At 40.6% G+C, this 26,590-nt stretch overlaps 3 protein-coding genes across 4 annotated transcripts; all 3 read left to right on the top strand.

The window, feature by feature from the left end:
• On the top strand, positions 729-1,711 carry LOC110431844. The gene is made up of 2 exons (XM_021451524.1): positions 729-1,257; positions 1,425-1,711. The coding sequence occupies exons 1-2, from the start codon at positions 1,153-1,155 to the stop codon at positions 1,674-1,676; spliced, it is 357 nt and encodes a 118-aa protein (XP_021307199.1). The 5' UTR covers positions 729-1,152; the 3' UTR covers positions 1,677-1,711.
• LOC110431760 lies at positions 5,742-7,090 on the top strand. The gene is made up of 2 exons (XM_021451299.1): positions 5,742-6,064; positions 6,438-7,090. The coding sequence occupies exons 1-2, from the start codon at positions 5,954-5,956 to the stop codon at positions 6,678-6,680; spliced, it is 354 nt and encodes a 117-aa protein (XP_021306974.1). The 5' UTR covers positions 5,742-5,953; the 3' UTR covers positions 6,681-7,090.
• LOC8078010 (AP-2 complex subunit alpha-2) lies at positions 11,197-22,542 on the top strand. Of its 2 annotated transcripts, XM_021464420.1 has the most exons (26): positions 11,200-11,686; positions 13,248-13,379; positions 13,512-13,637; positions 14,031-14,093; positions 14,176-14,273; positions 14,360-14,567; positions 15,351-15,422; positions 15,507-15,599; positions 15,756-15,857; positions 15,988-16,085; positions 16,637-16,718; positions 16,806-16,894; positions 17,923-18,028; positions 18,110-18,175; positions 18,471-18,577; positions 18,662-18,766; positions 18,865-18,985; positions 19,077-19,577; positions 19,703-19,783; positions 19,885-20,049; positions 20,134-20,217; positions 20,306-20,431; positions 20,551-20,631; positions 20,708-20,779; positions 21,776-21,855; positions 21,938-22,542. In XM_021464420.1, exons 1-26 carry the CDS (start codon positions 11,555-11,557, stop codon positions 22,080-22,082), a joined length of 3,135 nt encoding a protein of 1,044 aa, XP_021320095.1. In that variant the 5' UTR covers positions 11,200-11,554; the 3' UTR covers positions 22,083-22,542. The 2 variants fall into 2 exon arrangements, with proteins under 2 accessions (XP_021320092.1, XP_021320095.1); XM_021464417.1 differs by having other exon boundaries at positions 11,197-11,686; positions 17,923-18,175.

Genomic DNA, 26,590 nt, shown 5'->3' with positions numbered 1-26,590 from the left:
GTCCAGGGGTAGACCAGTCCCAAAGACACAATCCATGACCGTGGTCCTGAAGATCACGAGTCGGTCCTGAAGACCGACATGAGCATCAACAGTTGTACTCTTTTTCCCTTGATGAGTTTTTCCCACTGGGTTTTCTCATGCAAGGTTTTTAACGAGGCAACAGGTGCAACATAAGCGATGCGTGTGATGTACTCTTTTCTCCTACCCTTTTTCCCACAGGGTTTTTGGGGGGAGTTTTTAACGAGGCATGCACATAGCATAAATTTGGCCAAGGGGGAGTGTTGAAAATCAAAGTCAAAACAGTGTATGAACAAAGACTTTGAATGGTGGCCAAATTTAATGAAGAAGGAGGATTTTCAAAGAGTTCAAACACTGTAGAATTTCTGTATGTATTCACTACATCCAGCTATAAATAGGGAGTCACTTTCACCATTGTAAGGCAATCAACTAGAAAGTGAAATACAGAAACAACTCCCTCTTCTCTCTATCTCCCTGTCTGTGTCCTTGAGTGCATTGTGAGCAATCCAAAGAAGTCGATTTCTAACAATTCTTTTCCCGTTGCGTTTGCTCTGCCCAAAAGGCACCCAATCAACCGAGGCGGTGGCCGAGCACCCAGCAGCCGACCTTGCACGATCGGACGGCTACCGTATTCCCTCCCAAGAGCATTATTATCCCATGACCGAGCCTCTGCTGCGTGCCACGAGCCCACGATCATGACCGATCGAGCAGCGTCGCCACGTATACGATCATGTCGCACGACACGAATCCCAGACGCGGTGCTGAACGGCGATACTCCATACCCAGCAGGCAGCAACCCGGAGGGGGTTGCGACGACGGCTCCGAGTCCGAGAGCGCGGCCGGGAGGGGCGTCGGAGTCGGAGACGGCGGCTGGCGGCGTCGAAGGTCGGCTTTTGAGAGGAAACGGTAATCGGGTTCTGGAATCCGGATCGGACGGCTCTCTCTCTAACGTGCTCGGAAAGAGCTCGCAGTCGATTATCGAGCAGAGCAGAGCAGCCCTATAGATAGACAGCTCCCCCGCCTCAGCTCAGGTCAGGCCTCATCATCATCCTAAACCCGCGAACTCGCCGCCGCCGCGGAGCCCCTTGCGACTTGCGTTAGCGCGCGCTCGGCTCAAGGAAAGCTTGAAGGAAGATGTCGTCGAAGGCGAGTTCCGACCCCGTAGATCTGGAGAAAGGGATCACCGGGCTGAGGAAGGAGGACGACCCTCGCAAGTCCATGTGTATAAAGCTGTCGTTGGTGAGTAGCTAGTATCTGTGTTTCTCGGCACTTGCTCTAGATTTTTGTTGGATTTCCACCAGATCTGCCGAGTGCAACATGCTAGCAGCAACATCCTCGGTTCAATTTCAGTTTCATTCTCGCGGCTATATATCTAATGATGCCTCTATTATTAATTGTTTCTGCAGGATGCAACGGCCTTGCTCTATGTGCTGTTTTTTGTCGGCTTCATGGCCTGGGCGATTATGGTTTCAAACACCTGGTGGGATGTGTTGCTGGTTCTTTGTATCCTGCTGCCCATCTTGCTTTTGACGCTCTGGCTGACGACCAAGATGAAGGAGGTGTGCTTTCAGGGACATGACACGGAGGAGGCTACACTGGGAAGCGACCACACCGATCTTAGTACCAAACTACTGCTAGCATCTTCTAATAAGAAATAAGCTAATGAAGTGAGCGACACCATTTAGTTAGTTAATAATATATATTTGATTTGAAGTCTGGTGCCCTAGTAGTATGCACGGCGCCTGCTTTTGATCTAGGCCTTGTTTACTTGCAAAAAATTTTACAAAATATGAACAGTAGTATTTTCGTTTGTATTTGACAAATATTATTCAATCAAAGACTAACTAGGCTCAAAAGATTTGTCTCGCAAATTACATATAAACTGTATAATTAGTTTTTTTATCTATATTTAATGTTTCATGCATTTGCCGCAAGATTCAATGTGTCTCGCAAATTACATATAAGTTATATAATTAGTTTTTTTATCTATATTTAATACTCCATACATGTGCCACAAAATTCAATGTGAAGAGAAATTTGAAACATTTTACAAAATATTTGGAGAAGTAAACAAGACCCTAGTAGAACCGGAAAGGGATCGCCGAAACGTTAATGTGAGCGAGAGCATTAGCGGAAAAAAAGCAAGTTTTTCCTTCCCGAGAACTCAGGCCTTGTTTAGTTCACCCAAACACTTTTCAAGATTTTTCGTCACATTAAATTTTGCGGTACATGTATGGAACATTAAATATAAATAAAAACAAAAACTAATTACATAGTTTGTCTGTAAATCGCGAGATGAATCTTTTGAGCCTGGTTCCTCTATGATTGGACTATGTTTGTCAAATAAAAACAAAAATGCTACATTAATCTAACCCAAGAAATTTACGAACTAAACAAGGCCTCAAGTATCTTTTGAGCGAGAGCATTAGCACAAAAGAGCAAGTTTTCCCTTCCCAAGAGCTCAACACCACCAAGCGCGCAAGCCTTGCCTCGCCGGTGCGGCCAGCTACACCGCCCCTGCCTCGCCGGCGCTGTATCGGCCGCATGAACAGCTTCCCTGCACGGCCACCAGACGCGGCCGGTCTCCACCCCATGCCGCGGTGTGATTGGTATTACAAAATCAGTGAAGGGATTTTGGCCGTGGTGTGAATGGCAAGGGAGATATAAAAAAATGATTTAAGACAACTTAAGAAATTGGTTTATTTATTTCCGAATCGAAGGAGTATATATACTTAGACGAGCATATGAAAATGAAACAACTGAACCAGCCTAAATCATCAGAACTTTTGATAGCTTCCAAGTAAACCATCCAGGCCACTGGATGAAGGTCAACCCCTAAATCTCTAGCTAGATGAGAGGTTAAGGACCATTTGGTTCACAGAAAAAATAGAGACAAAACACAGGATTGAGATTTCTATAGAAATTACTGCTGCTCATGCCTTTACTTCACATCAACGCAGTGGATAGCGTAGATAAACGTTTTGGTGAAAAAACTATAAAATTAGCTTCCACTTAATTAAAATCCTATATTTTCCTACGGCATATGCAAATAATCAAAAAAAATCCATGTTTTTAAGTCTTCTATTTGCAATAGCATTTATTGGAAATTTCTATCTTTTCTCTATCCCATGTTCTTGCTTGCCTGTGTTCCAAAGGCTGGAGCCCGAGGTGGCGAGGCTAGTCATGGACGAGTTTAAACTTTAACCCGACCAGCCACGCCAAATTTTTTCCTCTTCCTTGCAGATGCAATAAACCTTCCAGAAACGAGCGGAAAAGCGTCCCCAATCCAGTCAGCACACGCAGACACACACCGGCGGGGCAGACAGTTAGCCTGCATTTCAGAAATGTTAAGCAAAGGCGCTGATGCACAGAAGATGACATGATGAGAACTTGAAATAGCTTGTTGCATTCAACACGTGCAGAAACACAACAGCTATAAACAAGTACGTACAATATAGTTGTTTTTTATTTAGGGGCAAAAAAAAGCTGGATTGGCCAATTTCTATTCAAATTCAGTCGGCTAGAATTGCCAATTTCTATGAGTAATATAATAATACAATCAATCTACAGATTATACGATGAACCCCCATCCTAGCTAGAACCACGATAGTGGCACCTCATTACCGCTAAATCATGGTGACAGCTCAAGAACCAGATAAGCTCCTTACGGTGATCATCAATGGTACGATTAGCTAACTCATGAATAAAAAAATTAGATAGAATTATATTAGATTATAGCTTAATGCATCATCATATAGCACTTTGAAATACAGTACGTGTATCCAGAAATCGATCTTCATCTATGTTGTAACCACGCTTTGTAAACACTTAAGACCTGAGAACAAATGCCTAACAAACGACGGCCACCATTCCTACAGGCGGAGTTGAGAAACTTATTCTTTCTTGCCTTCCTTCTTTCTGCTATCAAATAATATGATTGATATGAAACTTACTCTACCTAATCCTTCACTGTGGTCAGATTTAACCACAACAAAATGAATAGAAAACTGAAGAAAATTATTCCATGACGACGACATCATCTCCATCTTAATATCGTCGTTCGCAAAACTAAGTCTCCATATCGTCATGCTGCCATCATCTTAAAAGAGCCACCATGGAGAAAATGAATCCAACATATCTCTTGCCATTGTCGGGAAGGAGAAGGAGGAGGAGATATAAATCCTTAATATCAAGAAACTTAACATGAAGAAACTCTAGCTCTAAAAGACTTAATATAATAGAAAACTTATTAAAAAAATAAGTCTCACTCCCTTCTTCGATGTGTGGCGAGATATTGAGGCCTTGTTTAGTTCGTAAATTTTTTTGGATTTTGACACTGTAGCACTTTCGTTTTTATTTGACAAACATTGTCCAGTTATGGAGTAACTAGGCTTAAAAGATTCCTCTCGCGATTTACAGATGAACTGTGTAATTAGTTTTTATTTTTATGTATATTTAATATACTATGCATGTGCCGCAAGAGATATGATGGGGAGTCTTGAAAATTTTTAGGAACTAAACAAGGCCTGAAGAGGGAAGGGAGAGGGACAACTCAGGCCTTGTTTAGTTCCGAAAAGTGAAAATTTTTCTGAACTGTAGCACTTTCGTTTGTTTGTGACAAATATTATCCAATCATGGACTAACTAGGATCAAAAGATTCGTCTCGTGATTTCCAGCTAAACTGTGTAATTAGTTTTTATTTTCGTTTATATTTAATGTTTCATGCATGTGCCACAAGATTCGATGTGACGGGGAATCTTGAAAACTTTTTGGTTTTGGCCTCATTATGAAAGTGGCGGCGGCTGCTCCTCTATGGAGCGGACAACTCATGAATAAGATTGTGAAGATTTGCCTACATGAAAATTTTCACCTTCACACCATATACTCGGAGAGGAGGGACCCACCTACTGGCTTGTGTATTTATTTATTATTATATTAGTCTCTCAGTCGTATAGAAATATGATTCTCACCCTCCCCGCGGAAAAAATTACACATTTTTTACTTTGATGATCAAATCAAGTAGTATATAAGAAAAGTATTAATATTTATGGTGAGAGTAATATTATTAGATAAATTATGAAATATACTCTCGTAATAAACTTATTTAAAAATATACTCCTTCCGTCCACAAATAAGTGCACATCTCATTTCCTGAGGAGTCAAATATTTTTAAGTTATATATATATATTGCTCAGTATAACAGCTAGGTGTAGAATAGCACTTGTATATATATATATATATATATATATATATATATATATATATATATATATATATATATATACAAATATTTATCATATGTAATATGTATCATTAGATTGAACATAAAACATACTTTCATAATATACTTATTCGCAGATACAAATATTGATATTATTTGATATTTGATATATTTCTAGTCAAATTTAAAAAAGTTTGACTCATCGAGAAATGAGATGTGCATTTATTTGTGGACGGAAGGAGTAACTACTATTTTTAATTTTATGCACCTATAATTAAATTATTTTTAAAAAAAATGACTCGCGAACGGTATAGGGACTGTTTTTTATTTTCTGTTTTTGGCATGGAGGCGGGTAGGGGAGGAGAAAGGGAGGAAGCCAGAGAAGGAAGCGACGGACAGCACCGCACCGCACCGCACGGACGGTAGTCGTAATCCTAGTCGATGACAGGCGGGCCCGTGACCGACTAGAAAAGAGCGGCCTGAACCTCCCCTCATAAAAACCGAACCTCCGGCCTCCGCCGCTTCCCGTGAACCTGCGTCCGATCTTTATATCGTGCGCCGCCGGGGGTGAAAGTGCCTCCAATCCGCCGGATCCTTCTCGTCAACCTCCGTCGGATCCTTCTCGTGCAGCGCCGCCGCCGCCGCCGTGGGGACTGAAGGAGAGGAGGAGTCCTTGTCGCGCGCCGGGTCGGGGGCTGAGGAGCAGGAACGAAGATGTCGGATCCTTCCGTAGATCCTGAGAAAGACATCACCGGGCTGAAGGAGGAGGATGATGTTCAATTCAAACATTCCAAGGTCAAGGTCATGTGTATCAAGGTTTTACTGGTGAGGATTTGTGTTTGTGTTTCCTTGCAAGCATTTCGATTTCGATTACTGCTAGTTATATACATTAGTATTGTGTTGCCAAAATTACTTCCTTCCTGTAGTTAGTTTTTTTTAGGTGCGGGGGCCTGGTAGCAATAGCATCCTACTAGTCACTATGAGCTTATCTTGTTTGAATTGAACCCACCAGTACAATACTTTTATGTTGTGACCTTTGGCTGATGCATGTCATGTTTTTCATTATTGTTGATTGATAATTTCTACACAGTAGTAGGAGTACAATTTATCTTTTCTGATGAGAAACTAACATATTATTTATCCTGCCTGCCTACTAATCTTTTTTTTTTGCTGATGCCTTTTGTCTCTGCCCTTGTAGCATATGTACCCAGTGGTGTTTTTGGCGGCCACTATTGTCGCGGTGGTGTCGATGGAGAGGAAATATCACACGTGGTATTCACGGCTGATGTCTCTAATCTTGTCGCTTGGTGCGATTTTTCTGTTCTGGAGGTTCCGCGAGATTAAGGAGGAAAATATTGAGCGGATGTTAGGAAGACCCGGCGGCAATCTCAATACCACACTGCTAGCATCTACTCCTATGGGGAGTAATAATAAGAAATAAGCTAACGAGTGGGTTAAGTGAAATAAGGGGCACCGAGATTATTTATAGTTAACAGTTGAAGTGTGGTGCCCTAGTCGTGGTATTGGACTGGTAATCTAGTACAGTAGTATCTATTGTATGGCTAGATAGATGGGTGTGGATTTCGTTTAGAGTGGTTATTGTTATTGTATATAGTGTGTAACTTAGCACCCTTTAATTGGAACCCCGGTGGTTATGGGATTGCAACAGGCAGCAGGACAATTGTTCAGAGCTTTAGGCCCTGTTTGGCAGCTTTGTAGTTTTATTCACCTGTAATTATCTTCCGGTTGTAATATCTTGTGCACAAGAATGCAGCTGCTATTTGTTTTTCCTCTGTAAAAGTATTCTTTTGGCAAATACGTGTCAGTTCCATGCGGGAGTGGATAGGCGTTTTTTATTTATTATTATTATTATTATTATTATTATTATTATTATTATTATTATTATTATTATTATTATTATTATTATTATTATTATTATTATTATTATTATTATTATTATTATTATTATTATTATTACAGACGGATAGGGTAAAATTAGTTGGTTCACGTGACATCCAAACAGCATTTTCTAGTTCAGGATGTAAAATTTTCCAAGCCTGTAATTTACACTGGTTTTCGATATAAGGCCTTGTTTAGTTGGCTAAATTTTTTTGGTTCGTTTGTATTTGGTAATTATTGTTCAATCATTGACTAACTAGACTCAAAAGATTTATCTCGTAAATTACATATAAAATATACAATTAGTTATTTTTTATTTATATTTAATACTTCATGCATGTGAAGCAAGGTTTGATATGACAGGAATTTTTTTTTAAAAAAAAATAGAACTAAACCAGGCCTAAAACTATGCTTCCAAACAGCCCCTTAGTGTTTACAACACAGGTTCAGCCAGGCCTTGTCCAGCTCTTAGACAGGCAATTCAAGGCAGGTATACCAAAATGTCGCCTGTGATGTTGACCTTATACCCTTTGTACTCCCTCCATTCCAAATCATAAAACATTTTAAAAATTTTAGAGAGTCAAAATTTAACCAAATTTATATGATAAAATAATAACATTTATGATATTAACTAAGTACTATTAAGTTTTTTTATTAATTATATTTTTATAATATATCTATTTAATGTCGTCATAAATCTTTATAAATTTTTTTATAATTTTAATCAAATTTAAGATGCTTTTATTCTTCAAAAAATTTTATAATTTGGGATTGAGGAATATTTGATATATATCTTCGTCTATGTAGCAGACAACGATCCACCACGAAGAGATATCCATCCTCATCTATCGGTCTATGTAGTAGAGATCCCCAGTCTTGAGCCATTCGTCAGGTGTCAACGTTTTTTTTCTTTCTTTTTTAGGCCTTGTTTAGTTCGCAAAAATTTTCAAAATTCCCCGTCACATCGAATCTTTGGTCGCATGCATGGAGCTTTAAATATTGACGAAAACAAAAACTAATTGCACAGTTTACCTGTAATTTGTGAGATGAATCTTTTGAGCCTAGTTACTCCATAATTGGACAATGTTTGTCAAATAAAAACGAAAGTGCTACAGTAGCCAAAAACCCAAAATTTTGCCAACTAAACAAGGCCTTAAAGGCCACCGGGGATACAATGCCTCAAAGGATAGGGTTTTCAGTTTAAAGGAAAAGAAAAGAAGCCTCATAAACTCTACATACAGAATCGGAGGAGCACAATTGATCTATCAAAGCTCTAAGAAGCTACAGGCAGCCTGTAGCGCCGATACGTTAGCTGCTTCTTTACATGATGATGATAAAACCTGCTGCATGTTAAGAGCTCTGTTCCTGAAGATAACTCCGTTCCTGCGTTTCCAGAGTTGCCAACAGCATAGGGCCAGGAACATTGGGAATTGCATCAGGCCTGTTGGAGAGAACAAGGTCGCCCATCGGCTGGTCTGGGGCCAAAGCAATGCCGAGCCTTGCCCAGAACGATACAGCAAAAGGACACCATTCACAGATTTCACACACCGGCTGGAGGAAACTCGGGGTGTAGTCACACACTGAACTTGGCGAAGTTGAAGCTGGTGAGCGAGGAGGTAAATAGAGGATCCCAAGGCAATCGCGCTCACAACAAGTGTGACACGATCCGCCATCTTGGACCAGCCCTGCAACAGGTGCTGCGGCTCACTGCGATCCAAGAGAGGGGCGTCCGCCATCCTGTCCACAGGATATTAGAATTATGGTTAGCTAACTCAAATGAATTAGAATGGCTGAGTGAGGTCCAGAAAGATGGTTAGCCCATCACAAACTCATTTGAATTGGGATTTGGATGCTCGTGTTGCTTTAGGATGATGCCTCCTGCCAGGTCATGTACTCACATCACAGTGATGGCAGCTGTGTTGATATGTATGTTAAGGAAGTGGTTATATATGGAGATTAGTTGATGTGTAAGCTCTGGTTTGGTTTGGTGAATTGGCGAAACTCTATGTGCTAACATATTGTTACAAGTGTTTATGAGATAGTAAAGTACACTTCAAATAGTGAGCAACATGAGTGATTAACTTCTTTAATTCTATGTTTAACCCTGGCCTCTCCAAGTGGCCACGTCATCATCATTGTCATCAAGTGATTGTGCTTGGAAAAGAAAAAAGAGAAAAACAAAAAAGTCAAGGCAAAGGTATAATTGGTTATGAGTTTTTTTTTGGTTTGTACTCAAGACACCATAGAGGGTGCAAGTGGTTTAGGACTGATAGTCGTACTATCAAGAGGGGTGAACCTCGTATTGGAATATGGTTATCAAAGCGCCACTAGATGCTCTAACTCATTGCATATGCATTAGGATCTAGTGAATGTGCTAACTCCTTTGACAAAATGCTAACACACTTGCACATGAAGATTTACACATGGCGGCAGGATTCAATGTTTTCGTGGAAATGAAATGCATTTTTTCTATTGCGCCGGAGGCAAAGTTTGGATAAGTCGTGCGACCATGAGCGTCGAATGCTGGTCCAACGCCCGATGCATACTAGAGTTTGACGTAGCACATAGTTGGTCACCACACGTCATACGCTGTGGCATTAGACACGGCTGGAACACTATTGAGCGTCCGCTGAGATGTGGCGTCAGCAGGGTCGCGAGCGAAGTTTTTTTAGACAGTGTGTGTCGAACACTGTGTTGTTCGATGCGTCTTCAAGCGGTTCTGGAACTCTCTAAATAACATCCGGTGTGAGACAGGAGCATCCGATGCGTAGCACCTGGCACGTCCGACGCCTCATGCACAAGTGTGTTATCGTTTAAGTGGCCGTTGGAGATCAACGGTTCATGTTTAACTGAGGACACATGGCAGCAATCGAGAGCTGCTGGCAGAGCAGCGTCGGGCGCTAGGCTGCGTCCGACGCTCCCGATAGAGGGTGCTCCCAGAGCATTACGACTCTATTTGTTTGGACTGTCTATATATAGTTGTTGGCCGGCTTAAGCTCTCGTTTTTGGCCATTTTTATTGACATAGCAACCTTGTGAGCCTAGCCAACACACTCCCTCTCAATTGCGTCATTGTTTGATCATCTTTATGAGATTAGGTGAGTATCCAAGTGTATTGCTTGAGTATTTGCATCTAGAGGCACTTGGTGATCGTGTTTCGCCGCGGGATTCGCTTGTTACTTTTGGAGTTTGCTGACTTCTAGACGGCTTGGTGCAGCAAGGATCGTCGAGCGAAGGTTGATGATTGTCTTCGGCTCTGATCATGGTGATTCTGAGAGGTTCTTGACCTTTCTCCGTTGGAGAGCCAAAATATACTATATGAATTGCTCGTGACTTGTGTGACCTTTTCTGAATGCTCCACTTGGTTTATAGGAAAAATGAAGAAAAACATAGGATTGGGATTTCTATAGAAATTACTATTGTTTATGCATTTGGTTCACATGAACAAAATAGACAGTGTGAAAATATTTATTTGATAGCTATTTTGGTGGAAAACTATAGGAAATTAGCACGCACTTCAACTCTTAATTAAGTTCCTATATTTTCTCAAGGTCTATGCAAATAATTATTCATTTAAAATTTCTATGTTTTTTAGCTTCTGTTTGCAACTGCATGGGCCTGTTTAGTTCCTGAGTTTTGCAAAAAGTCTTGGCATTAAGTATTTTTGGTGTAAAGTTTTTTATTTCCTGAATTTTGGATGAGGTGTTTAGATACTTAAAAAAGTTTTTGCATTCCGTAGCCATTTAAGAGAGAGGCTCGCCACCTGAGACGTTTTTTTTTTGCATGTTTTGGCACATTTGCCTTCCAAATGCAAAAACTTTACAAACCAAACCTTTTGCAAGGTATTTAGATCTATTTTGCAAAAAAAACAAAGCCTAAAACATAAAAAACATTTTGCAAAACTCAAGAACTAAACAGGATCTTATAGGAAATTTCTTTCTTTTCTCTACTCCCATGGTCTGCTTGCCTGTGTCCATAGGCACAAGGTTTGTGCCACTCCTGGGGCGGCTGGAGCCCGAGAACCAAGCAGCCAGTCCTGCTGGTCGTGGACGAGTTTAAACTTCAACCCGACCAGTCACGCCAATTTTTTTCCTCTTCCTTGGCAGGCGCAATAAACCTTCCAGAAACGAGCGGAAAAGCGTCCCCAATCCAGCCAACACACGCAGACGCACCGGCGAGGCAGACAGGCAGGCAGATCAGCCGCACCTCCCCCAGTTCCCCGCCCCACCTACGACGACTGCCGCGGCCGAATCAAAACAGCTTCCTCCTCCCGGCGTCGACTCCGCGCGCGGAGGCTCCGATCCATTCCGCCGCCCCGTAGGGTTTTGCTCCCCCGATCCGGGCGCCAGATCTCGCGTGGCGACACGCGGATCTGGGGTTTCTCTAGCGGCGGCGGCGGCGGCCGGAGCAGGAGGAGATGGCGCTCTCGGGGATGCGGGGGCTCTCCGTCTTCATCAGCGACATACGCAACTGCCACAACAAGGAGCAGGAGCGCCTCCGCGTCGACAAGGAGCTCGGCAACATCCGCACGCGGTTCAAAAACGAGAAGGTCACACGCTTGCTTCCTTGCTCTTCGCGGAGACTTTTGGTTTCATGCTGCTTGCTAGTTGTCAACGCATTTGCGTAATTCGGGCGTAGAGCGCCCGGGATTTTGCTCTAGCTGTCTCGCTAGACGAGAATTGAGGAACTCCACGGAGCTGAATTGGTGCTTAGTGGTGTGTTCGGGACAGCAAGTTCCCCAGCGTCATTTCGGGCTGTCCTAGTTTCAAACTTGTTTCCTGTCTGATAGGATGATGTTGAACTATACTGTTTCGGTCTCATGAGCCTGCAAGGGCAATGCTGTCTCTTAAGTCTTAGTCGTGAAATGGTTGCAACAGTGTTTCACGACACTGAACATTCCGAATGACTTAGGTTCGAGCTCAATCATTTCAGCCTTTGGTTGTTTGTGCTTATCTGGAAACAGTTTGCAACTATTAAATGATCAACTCACACTGCAACTGGTAGATTTGGATTCTCTTAGAAGTTAGAGATAGCTGGGCTTTTGGCATTGCCGGTGCACCTTTGAGCCCCAGGGTCACACAACTAGCTCATTTTCTTTGACCCTCTCCAGATTTTGCAGCATCTTATGTTGATTTAGGATGAATAGTTCTCCTCCTCTGTCAATAAATAACTTTTGTTCAGACAATACTAAGGTCTCCTATCCACTAAGGATGGGGACGGTGCTCCAAACGGATACCCGCGGTTCTTCTCTAGTGTAGCTAAATGAACTAAATGAAAAAATGAGGGAAGAAATTGTTTATTTAGTTCATAAAATTACACTAGAGAAAAACCGCGGGTATTCATTTGGAAGACCACCCCCATCCTTACTATCCACTGCTTTGCCCCTAGTTAAGTGTAGTTTGAAAGTTGTTCACGAAATATGATGTCAGCAACATTTTTTTTTGTGCAATTGCGTTCAGAATTTGACAAGTCTGATTGCCTACATTCTAAAGAGAGATGTGTTCTAACTGTGGGATTACAGAATCTGAATGATTGTTGTGAATTTTGATACTAGTAGTCCAATAACAATGCAACATGACATGCTTGGCATTATATTTTTGCAGAAAAAGATTCAATGTTAGACATATGAAACGAAACTGCAGATAGACTTGCTGTGTATGGACGTGCTTAAATTCATGGACCTGCACTAGGGAGTTCTGTAGTTCAGTACTAAAATAAAATAGCATATTAGCACCACACTGTGCTATACTATACAATATTAATCATGTGGGGATATTAATCTCACCAGTGCATGCAAACTGCCCCCATACAGAAAAATAGACAAATCTGGTAACTTCTTTTCCTGTCTATGAGTGTACTTGTGTTTTCACCAATGCGTCAAATTATATGGACCATGCAGGCAGTTCTTGTTAACTTTGTGTAGAAGTAGAATGCCAAAGATAACCATTTCCATTCAAGCTAAAACTTGATCACCAAGAACCTGCTTTCCCTTGAAGTAATGTTGTTATAACATGCAGTTGTAGCCCTCCCCTTAATGTTCCTGAAACCCTCAAATCATTGACACTAGTTTGCAACCAATGCTATAAATCATGCGATTTCTTATCTTGCAGGGCTTATCACCATACGAGAAGAAAAAATATGTATGGAAAATGCTTTACATTTATATGCTGGGTTATGATGTTGATTTTGGGCATATGGAAACTGTCTCGTTGATATCTGCACCAAAGTATCCTGAGAAGCAGGTATAACATTCAGTTTTAATATCCTTTGTCATAGCAATTTTGCTCAAATGGTATTATTAAATTTGATGTAGAATAATTAAGGTTTATTAGTGTAGCTGTTTAATAATTGCTATCCTTTGACGCATGCTGCAGGTTGGTTATATTGTGACATCTTGCTTACTGAATGAGAACAATGATTTCTTAAGAATGGTAATAAATACAGTACGGAATGACATAATCGGACGAAATGAGACTTTCCAGTGCTTAGCATTGACAATGGTATGCCATTCTGTCGTGTCCTTCTCTGTTTTGTCTGGGGACTTGGTCCTATCTTCCTTTTCTAACTATCGCATACATTTGATTTAGAAAAGGCACTTTTGTCATGAAAACTGTCTTTTGATATAATAAGTTGTCCAGGACATCAAATTGGTACAAATACCATTAAGGAAAATGAACAACTCAATCTTTAAAGCAGTGTCAAAATTGTAGAGCACACTGTTAAGAAATTTTACTATTTTAGGCATTTTCTTGTTATTTAGTGTTTTTTATTTCTGCAACATGTATGCCTTTAGTTTGGAATGATAGTCTAGCTCTTATATTATCCTCCTGTGCAATTAACACCTTTTTTTCCTGTCTCCAGTGTCATCTTTTATTGATATGAATATTTTTCAGGTAGGTAACATTGGTGGGAAAGAATTTTCTGAGTCACTAGCCCCAGATGTCCAGAAACTTCTTGTAAGCGAGTGTTTTAGTGCTTATGTCCCCCTTTCACTGTTTTCTGTATGATGAAATTAATGAAACATCTTATGGTTGTCAGATTTCAAGTAGTTGCCGTCCTGTTGTCAGAAAGAAGGCTGCTCTATGCCTTCTGCGGCTTTATAGGAAGAATCCTGATGTTGTGAATATTGATGGCTGGTAATAATATTATAGAATATAAAGTGTTACATTATATTATATTATATTGTACTTAATTAATAGACTAATTGAATTCTGTATATCAGGGCGGATCGAATGGCACAACTTCTAGATGAACGTGATCTAGGTGTGCTGACATCTGTCATGAGTCTTTTTGTTTCACTAGTATCCAACAATGCTGAAGCATATTGGAATTGTCTTCCAAAATGTGTAAGAATATTGGAGAGGTTAGCAAGAAATCAAGATATTCCACAAGAGTACACTTACTACGGAATTCCATCCCCTTGGCTTCAGGTACTTTCCTTTCATGCCATCATCCATTCATCCAGCTTGATTTATTAGTAAAATTAGGTCAGATCTGTATTTAATTAGTGACCATTAGGCCGTTACCTTCTATTAAGCTTGACCAATAACTCCAGTTAGTCTGCGAGTGGAGGTATGTAAATAGCAACACAAGCAATTAGTCATGTGTATATCACACATTAGTTATTATGTGTATAGTTTGACGGTTGCTACGTAAACCTTCCATAAGATTTACTCTAAAGATACTTAGGCAAGTTATGATGCAGGGCTAGTTTTTTTAAGTTTACCACAAGCCTGAAACCCATCTTACGCATCTGTACTGTGAATAATAAGTAAGCAACCATATGACTTAATTACTGAAACTCAACATGTGGAGTTGCTATTGTTAGAATGCCTGTTTCTTTTTATCGTTAGGGAGTTATACTATTTTTTCTGCAGGGTAGACTTAGGTAGTGCAATGGCCATGGCAGAGGCGCAGATCGTTTGATCTTAGAGTATTTCTTCATGGATTTGAATTCTTAAAAAAAAAACTCGACCAGGGGGAGAGACGCCCCCTGATTTTCGTCTTAAGAAGATGGTGCCGTGACTTGAACCCGGGCTGGCTTAGCCAACCACTTCTTTGGCGTGCTGTGCTGACCAGTTACACCGTGAGAGTGTTGGCGGATTTGAATTCTTTTACATCTTTGGTTCTATGTGTGTTGAAGGAAAACATGTATACGCATTGGATGGAAATGGTCCACATATTCAACTAAGCATAAAATGTTATTTTCACAGGTAAAGACAATGAGAGCTCTTCAGTACTTCCCTACCATTGAAGATCCCAACGCAAGACGAGCTTTGTTTGAGGTGCTACCTTTTTTTTTTTATAACTTTTCTACTGCACCTGTACAAAAATGTGTGGACTATAATGATACTGTTGTTATCCTTCAGGTCTTACAGCGCATTTTGATGGGTACTGATGTTGTTAAAAACGTTAACAAGAACAATGCCTCACATGCTGTTCTCTTTGAAGCTCTTGCTCTGGTGAGTTTGTACTGACTTTAAAGTGATTAACCCTCCCCACCCCCTACCAGTTCGATATGGCATTTCCTTTTCTGCATAAGTTTATGTTTCGCAGAATCACAGTTTGGCATCTTGTCTTTTTAATAAGTCTGTTTGCATGTATAATACTCCATATAGGTCATGCATCTGGATGCTGAAAAGGAGATGATGTCACAGTGTGTGGCTCTTCTTGGGAAGTTTATTGCAGTCCGGGAGCCAAACATTCGGTACCTTGGTCTGGTAATTGCATTTCTTATTAATATTTAGTTATTTACTTAATAATGCCTTTTGCTGGCAGTCTTGCTTCCGCATCAAAGTTGTGCAAGTGTAAAATTTACCATATTGAAATAGTAATCGATCCATCTTTCAGGAAAACATGACTAGGATGCTGTTAGTAACAGATGTGCAGGATATCATTAAAAGGCACCAGGCTCAGATCATTACATCTTTGAAGGACCCAGATATCAGGTTTGACTCTCTTCGAGTCTTTAAATTTCTATACTTCTCAAAAGAATCGAACGGTATAACATGAACATCCAGACTTTTTCCCCATGGATGATATGATATTATCTAGGGCAGCTTCTACATCAACTCCACACTTCTCCGAATACAACAGCAAAACCTTTTAGTCTCAATCAAGCTGGGTTGGGATAAAGATGAAATCACGCGAATCACAAATACATTTTTAGTTCCAAGTGAATAGCTGGAATTCAGTTTTATTATTTTTTAATCACAGTAGTAGGTCCAGTCATTCAGTTTTATGTGTAAAGTGCCCCATTCATTATATTGTATTTGTCCTAGAATGTCTGATGTTACTCGCAATCTCTTGCATTTGGGAGTGTCTTTGGATTGTACCATGTTAGTAAAGGCTGAACACTAAGAATAAACAGTGCTTAACATTTTCACTTGTGCAGAATGTAATTTATGTTAGCTCTTTGCTTCTCTGTGGATTCTGTTCTTCTTTTCAATAAACTGTGCCACATTCACCTTTGCTGCAACTTCATGTTATTGTATTGCAGCATTAGACGGAGGGCTCTTGATTTATTATATGGCATGTGTGATGTTACAAATGCAAAGGAAATTGTTGAGGAGTTATTGCAGGTAATTAATCTTTTGAGAGTGTACTATTGTTTATTTACTCACGTGTTCCTACTTCCTAAGACTGAATCCTCTTCTCTTACCTCACAGTACCTTAATACAGCTGAATTTGCAATGCGTGAAGAGTTGTCTCTGAAGGCAGCTATACTTGCAGAAAAATTTGCTCCAGAACTATTGTGGTAAGATTTTGATCATAGGATCTGCAAGTTACTATGTTGCAAATTTAGCATTTTTGTAGGACATATGTGACCATTGCAACCATGAAGTTACATGTTAGAACTGTGCTTTATCTAGTTATCTAATAATAACCTTGATAAGGAATGATTTTTTAGGGACCAGTAACTATTTGATGTCTTTTAATGCTTGGAGATCTTTCTAAATATAAAATTTTTGAAATAGGAATGCCAATTAATTGAACCGATCATTTTACGAGTAAGAGTTTTTGGAGTAATATAGCTACACCTACACATGATTAGAACAATAATGAAGACAACAGAAGCAGATATAAAGATAACTCATTCCTTTTGTAGTCAGAAACACATTTCTCAGCCTCAGTTTTGGAACTTTAGTAGATAGGATTGTTTTTTTCAATACCATGAAATAATTTCATGTCATCATTATTCCTGCATGTCTTAAATACTTCTGAGAAACAAAGAGAACATGAAGAGGTCAGATCTATTTGTTAGAACATGAGTACCATTCAGTCAGGGAACTATGGAGAAAGGGGTTAATTAGCTTGAAATTCTTAGCTGTACAATGACTTATGCTTAGAGAGTTCGTAAGGCCGGACTGAATTACATATGCAATCAGAGGGAGGGATTAGAATATTTCTTATCACTATCACTATACTATACCTAATTTGCTAAAAAACTTCTTTACTTGTTATCCTCCTTTTTTGCCACTTTTGTGGGGCTTCATACCCCAATTTAATTCGGATTAAAATGTTTAATCGGTATTGATGTTGTACTGTATTATAATGAATTTGGTATGTTTGTTTGCATCCTTGAGGTGTTTTGCTAACCAGAATTGGATGTACCAGCTCCCATAAACTTCAGCCTTCTACTGTGCCCATAGTTGTGGTCAACCTGATATTTAATTACTGGATTTAACAACTATAGCAAATTGTGTTGTTAGTTCTATGCGCATTTTAACTTATGCAATTTCATCTCCATGAAGTTTTTGCTGTATCTGACTTGTATTTGTGTAGGTATGTTGATGTTATTCTTCAGCTTATAGACAAAGCTGGAGATTTTGTAAGTGATGATATATGGTATCGAGTGGTACAATTTGTCACGAACAATGAAGATCTACAGGTTTGTGTATATATCTACTTGAACAAAATCATCTCAACTTCGTTTGGTGAATTTATGGTTCATTTTTTGCAACTGTATCAGTCATATGCTGCAGCTAAAGCGAGAGAATATCTTGACAAGCCTGCTTTACATGAGACGATGGTCAAGGTATTTTTCATCAGCTGAAATTGTTGTATTATGAAGACTGAATTTACGGAGCTACTAAATGATATTAGTTGCCATTGAAACATGATGTACAATCCTTAGTATGATAGTTTTACCTTTATATTGAATACATATTCTGTTACATTAAAGTGCCCGTTGATTAATTTAGAACTTTTATTCTGTCTTCTATTTGTTTACAAAAAGAGAATGGAATCTGCCTGGTATCCAAGTACCGTCCTATTTGTGCCTACATATTTTCTTTCTTGCATTACATTATCCTTCTTTTGCACCTATACAGGTGAGTGCCTACCTTCTTGGGGAGTATGGCCATCTTTTGGCCCGGAGACCTGGCTGTAGCCCTAAGGAATTGTTTGCTATTATAAATGATAAACTTCCGACAGTATCGTAAGTTGTGAAAGCTCATACTTGATTAACTTCAATGTCATTTTCTACCATGTTCTGATGCATGCACTATCGATTTTTCATCAGGACAAGTACCGTAGCTATTCTTCTCTCAACCTATGCCAAGATATTGATGCACACTCAGCCTCCTGATGTTGGACTGCAGCAACAAATCCTCACAATATTTAAAAAGTAAGAAATGATTCTTCCAGTTCCAAGCTTTAGTGATATACTACAACCACTTTATGTGTTGTTGAACTTTTGTTACTCTTCTTTATATTGTGTTCCAGGTATGAGAGTTATATTGATGTTGAAATACAACAGAGAGCAGTTGAATATTTTGAACTAAGCAGGAAAGGCCCTGCTTTGGCAGATGTGTTGGCTGAAATGCCAAAATTCCCTGAACGTGAGGTAACTCCATTGTTAGGATACACTTTTCTCTTGGTCAATTTATTCCATTGCGAAGGATTTTTTCTTACTGTGGATTATTTGCCAAATGTAGTCTGCGCTGTTGAAGAAGGCTGAAGATGCTGAAATTGACACAGCAGAGCAAAGTGCTATAAAGCTACGTAGTCAGCAACAAACTTCCAGTGCTCTTGTTGTAGCTGATCACCCCCCTGCAAATGGATCTGCACCACCAGCTAATCATCTCACTCTTGTGAAGATGCCAAGCCAAACTGTTTCTGACACTCAGGAGAGTGGAGTAATTTATGAAGAGGCTCCCAAGCCTCCCGTTGAAGCTCCCAAAGAAAATGGGACTCCCGTCGAAGTGGAGAGCAGGGACACAAACATTACTGAAATCAACAATGAGATTAAAGCTGAACCTCCCTCTACATCTCATTCTACTTCTCCCGCAGACCTCCTGGCAGATCTTTTGGGTCCTCTTGCGATAGAGGGCCCTCCTGCTGTAGAGCAAAATCCTGCCCAAGGATTGAATGCTAATCAAAGTCCAGTTGATGACTTGGCACTTGCTACCCTTGAGGATCAGTCCAACTCAGTTCAGGTACTAGTGTACTCTTATTTCCTTTGTCAGGCTTTATACTAGTTGAACTATTGTACTGGTAAAAAATGCTTTTATAGGAGCATGTTCTCTACTGACACCTGTGAAATGAATTCTGCTTTATACAGCCAACTGTCAACGTCGAGGAAAAGTTTCACATATTGTGCACAAAAGATAGCGGAGTGCTGTATGAGGATCCTCACATTCAGGTTTGCATAAATTGGTTGCGTTGCATCACTTCACATAACTGTACATCTTTATCCTAACTCATGTTGCACATCTTCCTTTTTCTACTATACCTTGTGTCTAGATTGGTTTGAAAGCGGAGTGGCGTGCCCATCATGGCCGTCTTATTCTTTTCCTGGGTAACAAAAATACTTCAGCCCTTACGTCAGTGCGGGCGCTGATTTTGCCTCCTGGTCATTTGAAAATGGAACTTTCGTCAGTTCCCGATACTATTCCTCCAAGAGCACAGGTACCAAGTGATGCAGTATAATGCTTTCGCACCTTTAAAGTTTTCTTCCAGGTCGAACTTCAATTCCTTGGTCATTTTCTGTAGGTGCAAGTTCCACTTGAGGTTGCGAATCTCCGTGCAAGTAGAGATGTTGCGGTTCTAGATTTCTCATATACTTTTGGAACTTTGGTGATTCTTCTATGCTATTATATTTTTTCCCTGGGTGCCTGAATATTCACTTATAGGTAACAATGATGTCCTTGTTTTGCTTATGCAGGTGGATGCCAAACTTCGACTCCCTGTTGTATTGAATAAATTTTTGCAGCCTATAACTCTTACCCCTGAAGAATTTTTCCCCCAGTGGAAAGCGCTGACTGTTCATTCGCTGAAGGTTCAAGAAGTGGTAAGGCCTAGGAAGGGGTGGCACGGTGGGGGTGGGGGTCGTCTTTTGAATGATGTAGAAACTGAAATATTGTCATTATGATTATCTGAGCAATCTTTCTAATGGCCTCATGTGAACAGGTTAAAGGTGTGAAACCAATGCCTCTTTCTGAGATGGCTAATCTTTTCATGAGCCTTCACTTGGCTGTCGCCCCCGGACTTGTATGTAGTTTGGTATTTGTCTCTCCATTTTGAGCCATTTTGTTTTTCAAACAGTTGAAGTTCTTGCTCTTTTTAGGATAACAACCCAAACAATCTGGTTGCATGCACAACATTCTTTTCTGAAGCAACGCGTGCCATGCTTTGTCTGGTAAGCATGATTATTTACTGCTGTTTATATTCTTAGCTGTACCATGGCAATTTTCCTTAACAAATGAATCCTGTGATAAATTTTTAGAGTTACTGAACGCATCTGTGCCTGGTAATATTCTTTTGGGGCTAGTGTTGTAGTGAGCCTTTTTTATTTTAATAATAACTGAACCCCAATCTGAACTCCAATCCACTCTTCACTACGTCAACCATACCTTGGTATGAAGCTGACTCATTTAGCTCTTAGACCAACTTGTCACTGACAAGCACAATTCAGTTAGATATGAAACCAACCTTCTTTAGACTTTAGAATACATGCTGGTTCAATACTTTTTTCCTTTTAAGGTTCATTTCCATTGCTGAACAGCAGCCCATTAGGGTGTCCGTCAAGTTGGATCTATAATAGAAAACATTATGAAAAACAGTAAAGATTAGGTTTGTGTCACCGCATCAATTATGATTTTGTTAATTGCCATTTCTTTTGTATTTTTTTGACTCGTGCCACCACTGTGTAAAACTTTTATGCTACTAATGTACCAATTTTAATCAAGACTTGTTCAATCCATGCCACTCGAAGTGGCCTGTCTGGCATAAACGAAACACATTTTGCTGATGTCATGAGTCTAAATATTACAAAAGCAATGGCAAATATCAGAACCGTGACAACATAGTGGCATAAACCTTGTTGTAAAAATGGTTTTCCTAGCCTCTGCTTACTAGTGATGCATGCTTGTAGGCCCTTGTCCTGTCACAGTGGAATAATGGATACAGTAATTGCACTTTAGCTGAATACCAGACCTTAAGAAATCCTGTGCTTGAGTCATTTGTCAGCTGTAGCAAAAGCTGATATTTGCAGTGTTTAATCCATTCTTAACAGTTTATATTGTGACTTGCAAACGTGGCATATGTGCAGTCTTGCTCATAAACTGTTCTTTTATCCCTTTATGAAGACCTGTATTTTTGTTCACTTTGCTGCTTATCTTTTGACTCTTTGCAGATAAGAGTTGAAACAGATCCACAAGACAGGACCCAACTGCGGCTAACAGTTGCCTCGGGCGACCAATATTTGACATTCGAGTATAGTCTTGCTCCTTTTCTTTAAATTATGGCTTATTGCTAATGAGAATGCAAAAGTTGATTGAAAGATTTTGGTAAACAGGTTGAAAGAGTTCGTCAAGGAACATTTGATTGGTATCCCAAGGACTCAGGCTGCCCCACCTCGTGCACCGGTCCAGCCACAGTTGCCTGCTGCAGCACCTGCCACATACAATGACCCTGGTGCCATGCTTGCTGGATTGCTATGAGAAGTAAAAAAAACAAAGCAATAGTGTTGTGATGTACATGACAGTTGTTTAATACGAGGATCTAACATCTCCACAAGCATCTTGCTGCCAAGACGAACACGTGGAGCAACGAAAGGGCTGGCGGAGTAGTCTTCAGCTGGATTCTGAACTGAGAAAGAGCTAGATTCTTTGGGGGCGGTTTCAAGGCCCTTCCCCCTTCCCCTCCATGGAGCAGTTGCCATATTGTGTAAGCGTAATTTGTTGTTTCTCATTATCATCCCCTTTTGGCCCATTTGTATAACTTGTATTGCCCAGGTCTGGTGGTGGACAATCGGTAGTTTTGCGTGTTAATATAAGGTGCTAGGTTTTCCACCATGCCGATTGTAAAGTTGCCTTTAGTGCGCATTGCATTACGATTTGTACCAATAAGGTCGGAATAGGGAAAGGAAATTAATAGAGGTTTTGTTTTGTGCATGTTTTATGGTTTGCATAGTTCCGATCCCTGGTACTGCTCTTGATGTGTTTTTTCCTGGTGTGTAATGACCCATGGTTCACGAGGCTCGGTTGCTAACTAAACCTAGCTGGCACCGGCGCATGCAGTCTCTTTGGAGTTCCCAATTCCGGGCAACTATGACACAACATGCATCGGCTTCTACATGTATGCTTCGCATGCTTTTGCGACTGCAGCATCGCTGCTGTGGGTACTGTACGTTGCACGACGATCTACCCACCGCAGGAACGTTGTTGCACGACGATCTACACACAGCATGAACGTTGAAGGCTTGAGCACGAGGAACATACTTTTAGTTTTTTTAGTGCAATCTTTAGTTTTCTTTTTGATGACGAGGAAACCCCACGCTTGGTCTGCAATTTCTCGCTGCAGTACTTGCATTGCATGTTTTCCAAAAGCGAAATACACGGAACTTTTTTTTTTTTTGAGAAACAATACACGGAACTGTCTGATCGATATACATCGAGCTACAGCGTGATTGGCCCTGGGCATTGGTCCATGGTCCCTAAGGCCCAATCGCACACAATGTGTTGGTCTTTTTCCTTCTCCTTTTTACACCCCCGCCCCCCCTTTTTTTTTGAAATGAACTGAGCAGTAGAAGCTCCCTATATTGCCGATTAATGAAGAAGATCAGATTAGGTAAAACAACATTACCACAGAAAACGACAAAAAACGCTATGGGTAAGACAACTCAGCCAACAAACCACTGACAATATGAGTAAACAACATAAACAACCATATCAATGTCAAACCCCTACGATCCATTACGAAAGAGACAAAGAGACCTCTGCCACAAAATCGCAGAAGGCATGATCTTTTAAACCCATCAATAATTTGATGAGATATGGCGACAATAGTTCATTCAAGCAGTCTATGACGTCTTGCACCTTGTCGTCGTCGAGCTTCCCATCCTTCCCAACAAATCAACAATGCCATCGCTTTTCTATCTGAGATTGGAAGAAAAAAATTTCGTGCTTCGATTAGGAAAGCATACCTTTGTCCTTGGTACCTCCGACTTGTACCTCTCTAAAACCAAATCGTTAGTGCACACCTGTGTCTCCGCCTTATACATGAGTGTAACACGACACATGATGGTGCGTACTTAATATAACAGTAGCTAGACAAGCGATGGTGTGAACAACACTTGCTGGAGGAAAGTCGTTGACTAACTAATTATTTCTGTTTCTGAAAAAGCGAAATACACTGAACTGTCCGATCGATGTACGTACGCCTCGCCAGGCCGCTATGTCGAGCCACAGCATGGTTGGCCCTGGGCCTTGTTCCAAGGTTCCTAAGGGCCCAATTGCACACAACTTGCCGGCCCTTTTTTCTTTCTTTTTTTACCCCCTCATTATTTTCTACCTAAGATGGAAGGAAAGATTTCGCAGTTCGATTAGGAAATCATACTTTTGTCGTCCTTCCGACCTGTACCTTTCTAAAAAATCCAGTGACGAGTTGCTACTGCACACATTTCTTCGTCTAACACACGACATATGTCGATGCGTACTTGTAGGCCGGGTAGATATATAAGTGATAACAACAGTTGCTGGATGAAGAAAGTCACTGAAGTAAGTAATTGCTGCATCCAAATCCCAATTCCCCAACGGTGGTAAATCACATCACCAAAAGAAACAAAACAACGGGGGCAACGCAAAGCCGTGGGTGCACTCCACACCCTGCTGCTGAGTGATACCTAGCTAGCCTATATAGCTACGAGCTATCCAACCCATAATATCATCATCTATGCTACGGACAGTCGACATCAACGATATATATATACAGTTGCCCGAACAGTTGCCGTCGCTGTCGCCGGGAGATGGCCAGTAGCTGTTCGCTGCTTCCTTTCCTTGGCGATCGATACGATAGGTTCTGTTGGCCTCACCTGCGACTGCGATGCTTTGACATGTAGGAACACATGCTGCTGCGGTCGATCGCCCGTTGGCACGCCCGCAGCAGGCGTCGCACCGTTTTCTTCTTCTGCTGTCACGAGGACATGATCTGACTCGCTTGGGTTGGGAGGACGCAATCCGAGTTAACATCGATGCCTGTCACGACGACGGCGACGATAGATATCCCTTCGTACGTGAAAATGGACCCGTTGCATACATTTCTCCGGGACAACAGTCGGAGGCTTTGCAAGACGCCAGCATCCACACGATCGAGGTGCTGCTGATCCATAGGCGACGGGATGGCCATTTTTCTCCTCCTCCTCCTCCTCCTTCTATTAATTAAATATCAATAATATAAAAGATACATCACTCACTTAGTTTTATTTATTTGTTATTACTTACTTTTGATAACAATAAATAAAGGACTTAGTCAGTGTTAATGTCATATTTCCTGTTATGAGAAGACGACAAGAACCTACCCTCGTACGTGGAATTGTACCCATTGCATCCTTTACTAGGATGACGGTCGCGGCGTGCAAGACGCCAGCGTCCACACAATCAAGGCGCTGCTAACTCATAGGTGATGAGATGGCTGTCTTCTTCTTTTTCTTCTTCTTCTTATTCTTCGTCTTCTTAATAAGGCATTGTTTAGTTCCCAAATTTTTTTAAGATTCCACGTCACATCGAATCTCGCGGCATATGCATGAAACATTAAATATAGAAGAAAACAAAAACTAATTACACAGTTTACCTGTAAATCGCGAGACGAATCTTTTGATCCTAGTTAGTCTATGATCGGATAATATTTGCCAGAAACAAACGAAAATGCTACAGTAGCGAAATCCAAAAATTTTCGCAAACTAAACCAGGCCTAAATATAAGTAAAAACACATCACTTACTTAATTTTATTTATTACATGCTTTTGATCACAATAAATAAAGGATGTGATTGGCGTTAACAACGTTACATTTCCTGTCATGAGAGAGCAACGAGAGCCTAACCTCGTACTTGAAATTGGACCCATTACATCTTTTTCTCTATAATATAATGACATGCAAGATGTCAGCGTCCAAGTTATGGAGGTCCTGCTGATCCACAGGCGATGGGATGCCCGTTTTCTAATTCTTCTACTAAATAAATATCAATAAAATAAAAGTAACACTCACTTAGTTTTATTTATTTACATAATTTTGGTAACAATAAATAAAAGGACGTAATCCACGTTAATGTAGCATTTCTTGCCATGAGCTTCTTCTTCTTCTTCTTCTTCTTCTTCTTCTTCTTCTATTAAATATAAATAAAATAAAAAGCATATTACTCACTTAGTTTTATTTATTTCACTTAATTTTGATAATAATAAATAAAGAAGGTAGTTGGCGTTAACGTCATATATTGTGCGATAAGGGTGACGAGCATCTCCTCGTAAGTGAAGCTGGACCCGTTGCATCCATTTTCTCCTCGACGACAGCCGCGGGCGTGCATGAAGCACACAATCGAGCGAGACGCTGCTGATCCATAGGTGAATTGATGGCCGTTCTTCTTCTTCTTCTCCTTCTTCTTCTTCTTCTTGCATTAAATTAATAATAATACAGTATAAATAAAATAAAAAGCACATGACTCACTTAGTTTTATTTATTTATACTTACTTTTGATAGCAATAAATAAATAAATAAAAGACACACAGTGGGTGTCAAAGTCGCATCTCCTATCACGCGAGGGCGACGAGAACGTACCCTCGTACCTGAAATCGGACCCGTAGTGGCGGGGCGTGCAAGGTGGCAGCGTCCACGCAATCGTCGACGCACTGCTAACCGATGAGTGAGATGGGATGGGGATGGCCGCGCTAGCTGTGGTGGAGCCGTGGCACCAAATAGGCAAATGTACCTTTTTTTTTTGTCATGTTGCGTCGCGGGCGGTTGCTGATGCATGCTGCTTCAGCCTTCAGCTTCTTCTTCCTCCGTCCAGTCCGTGTGTCCCAAAAGAAACACCAAAGCGTGTCACCGTCACTACTGTTTGGTGTTGTGTTTGCTAGCTCATAATGATAATAATAATAGAGCACGTAATACTACGTTAGTCTCTGCTTTGATCTGCTCTGGTCGAGCGGCGGTGGAAAGTGAAGAGAGACAGA

This window comes from Sorghum bicolor, chromosome 1 (genome assembly GCF_000003195.3).
Source record: "Sorghum bicolor cultivar BTx623 chromosome 1, Sorghum_bicolor_NCBIv3, whole genome shotgun sequence".
In the NCBI taxonomy this organism is placed as follows: domain Eukaryota; kingdom Viridiplantae; phylum Streptophyta; class Magnoliopsida; order Poales; family Poaceae; genus Sorghum; species Sorghum bicolor.
This window is presented reverse-complemented; position numbering and strand designations above follow the sequence as displayed.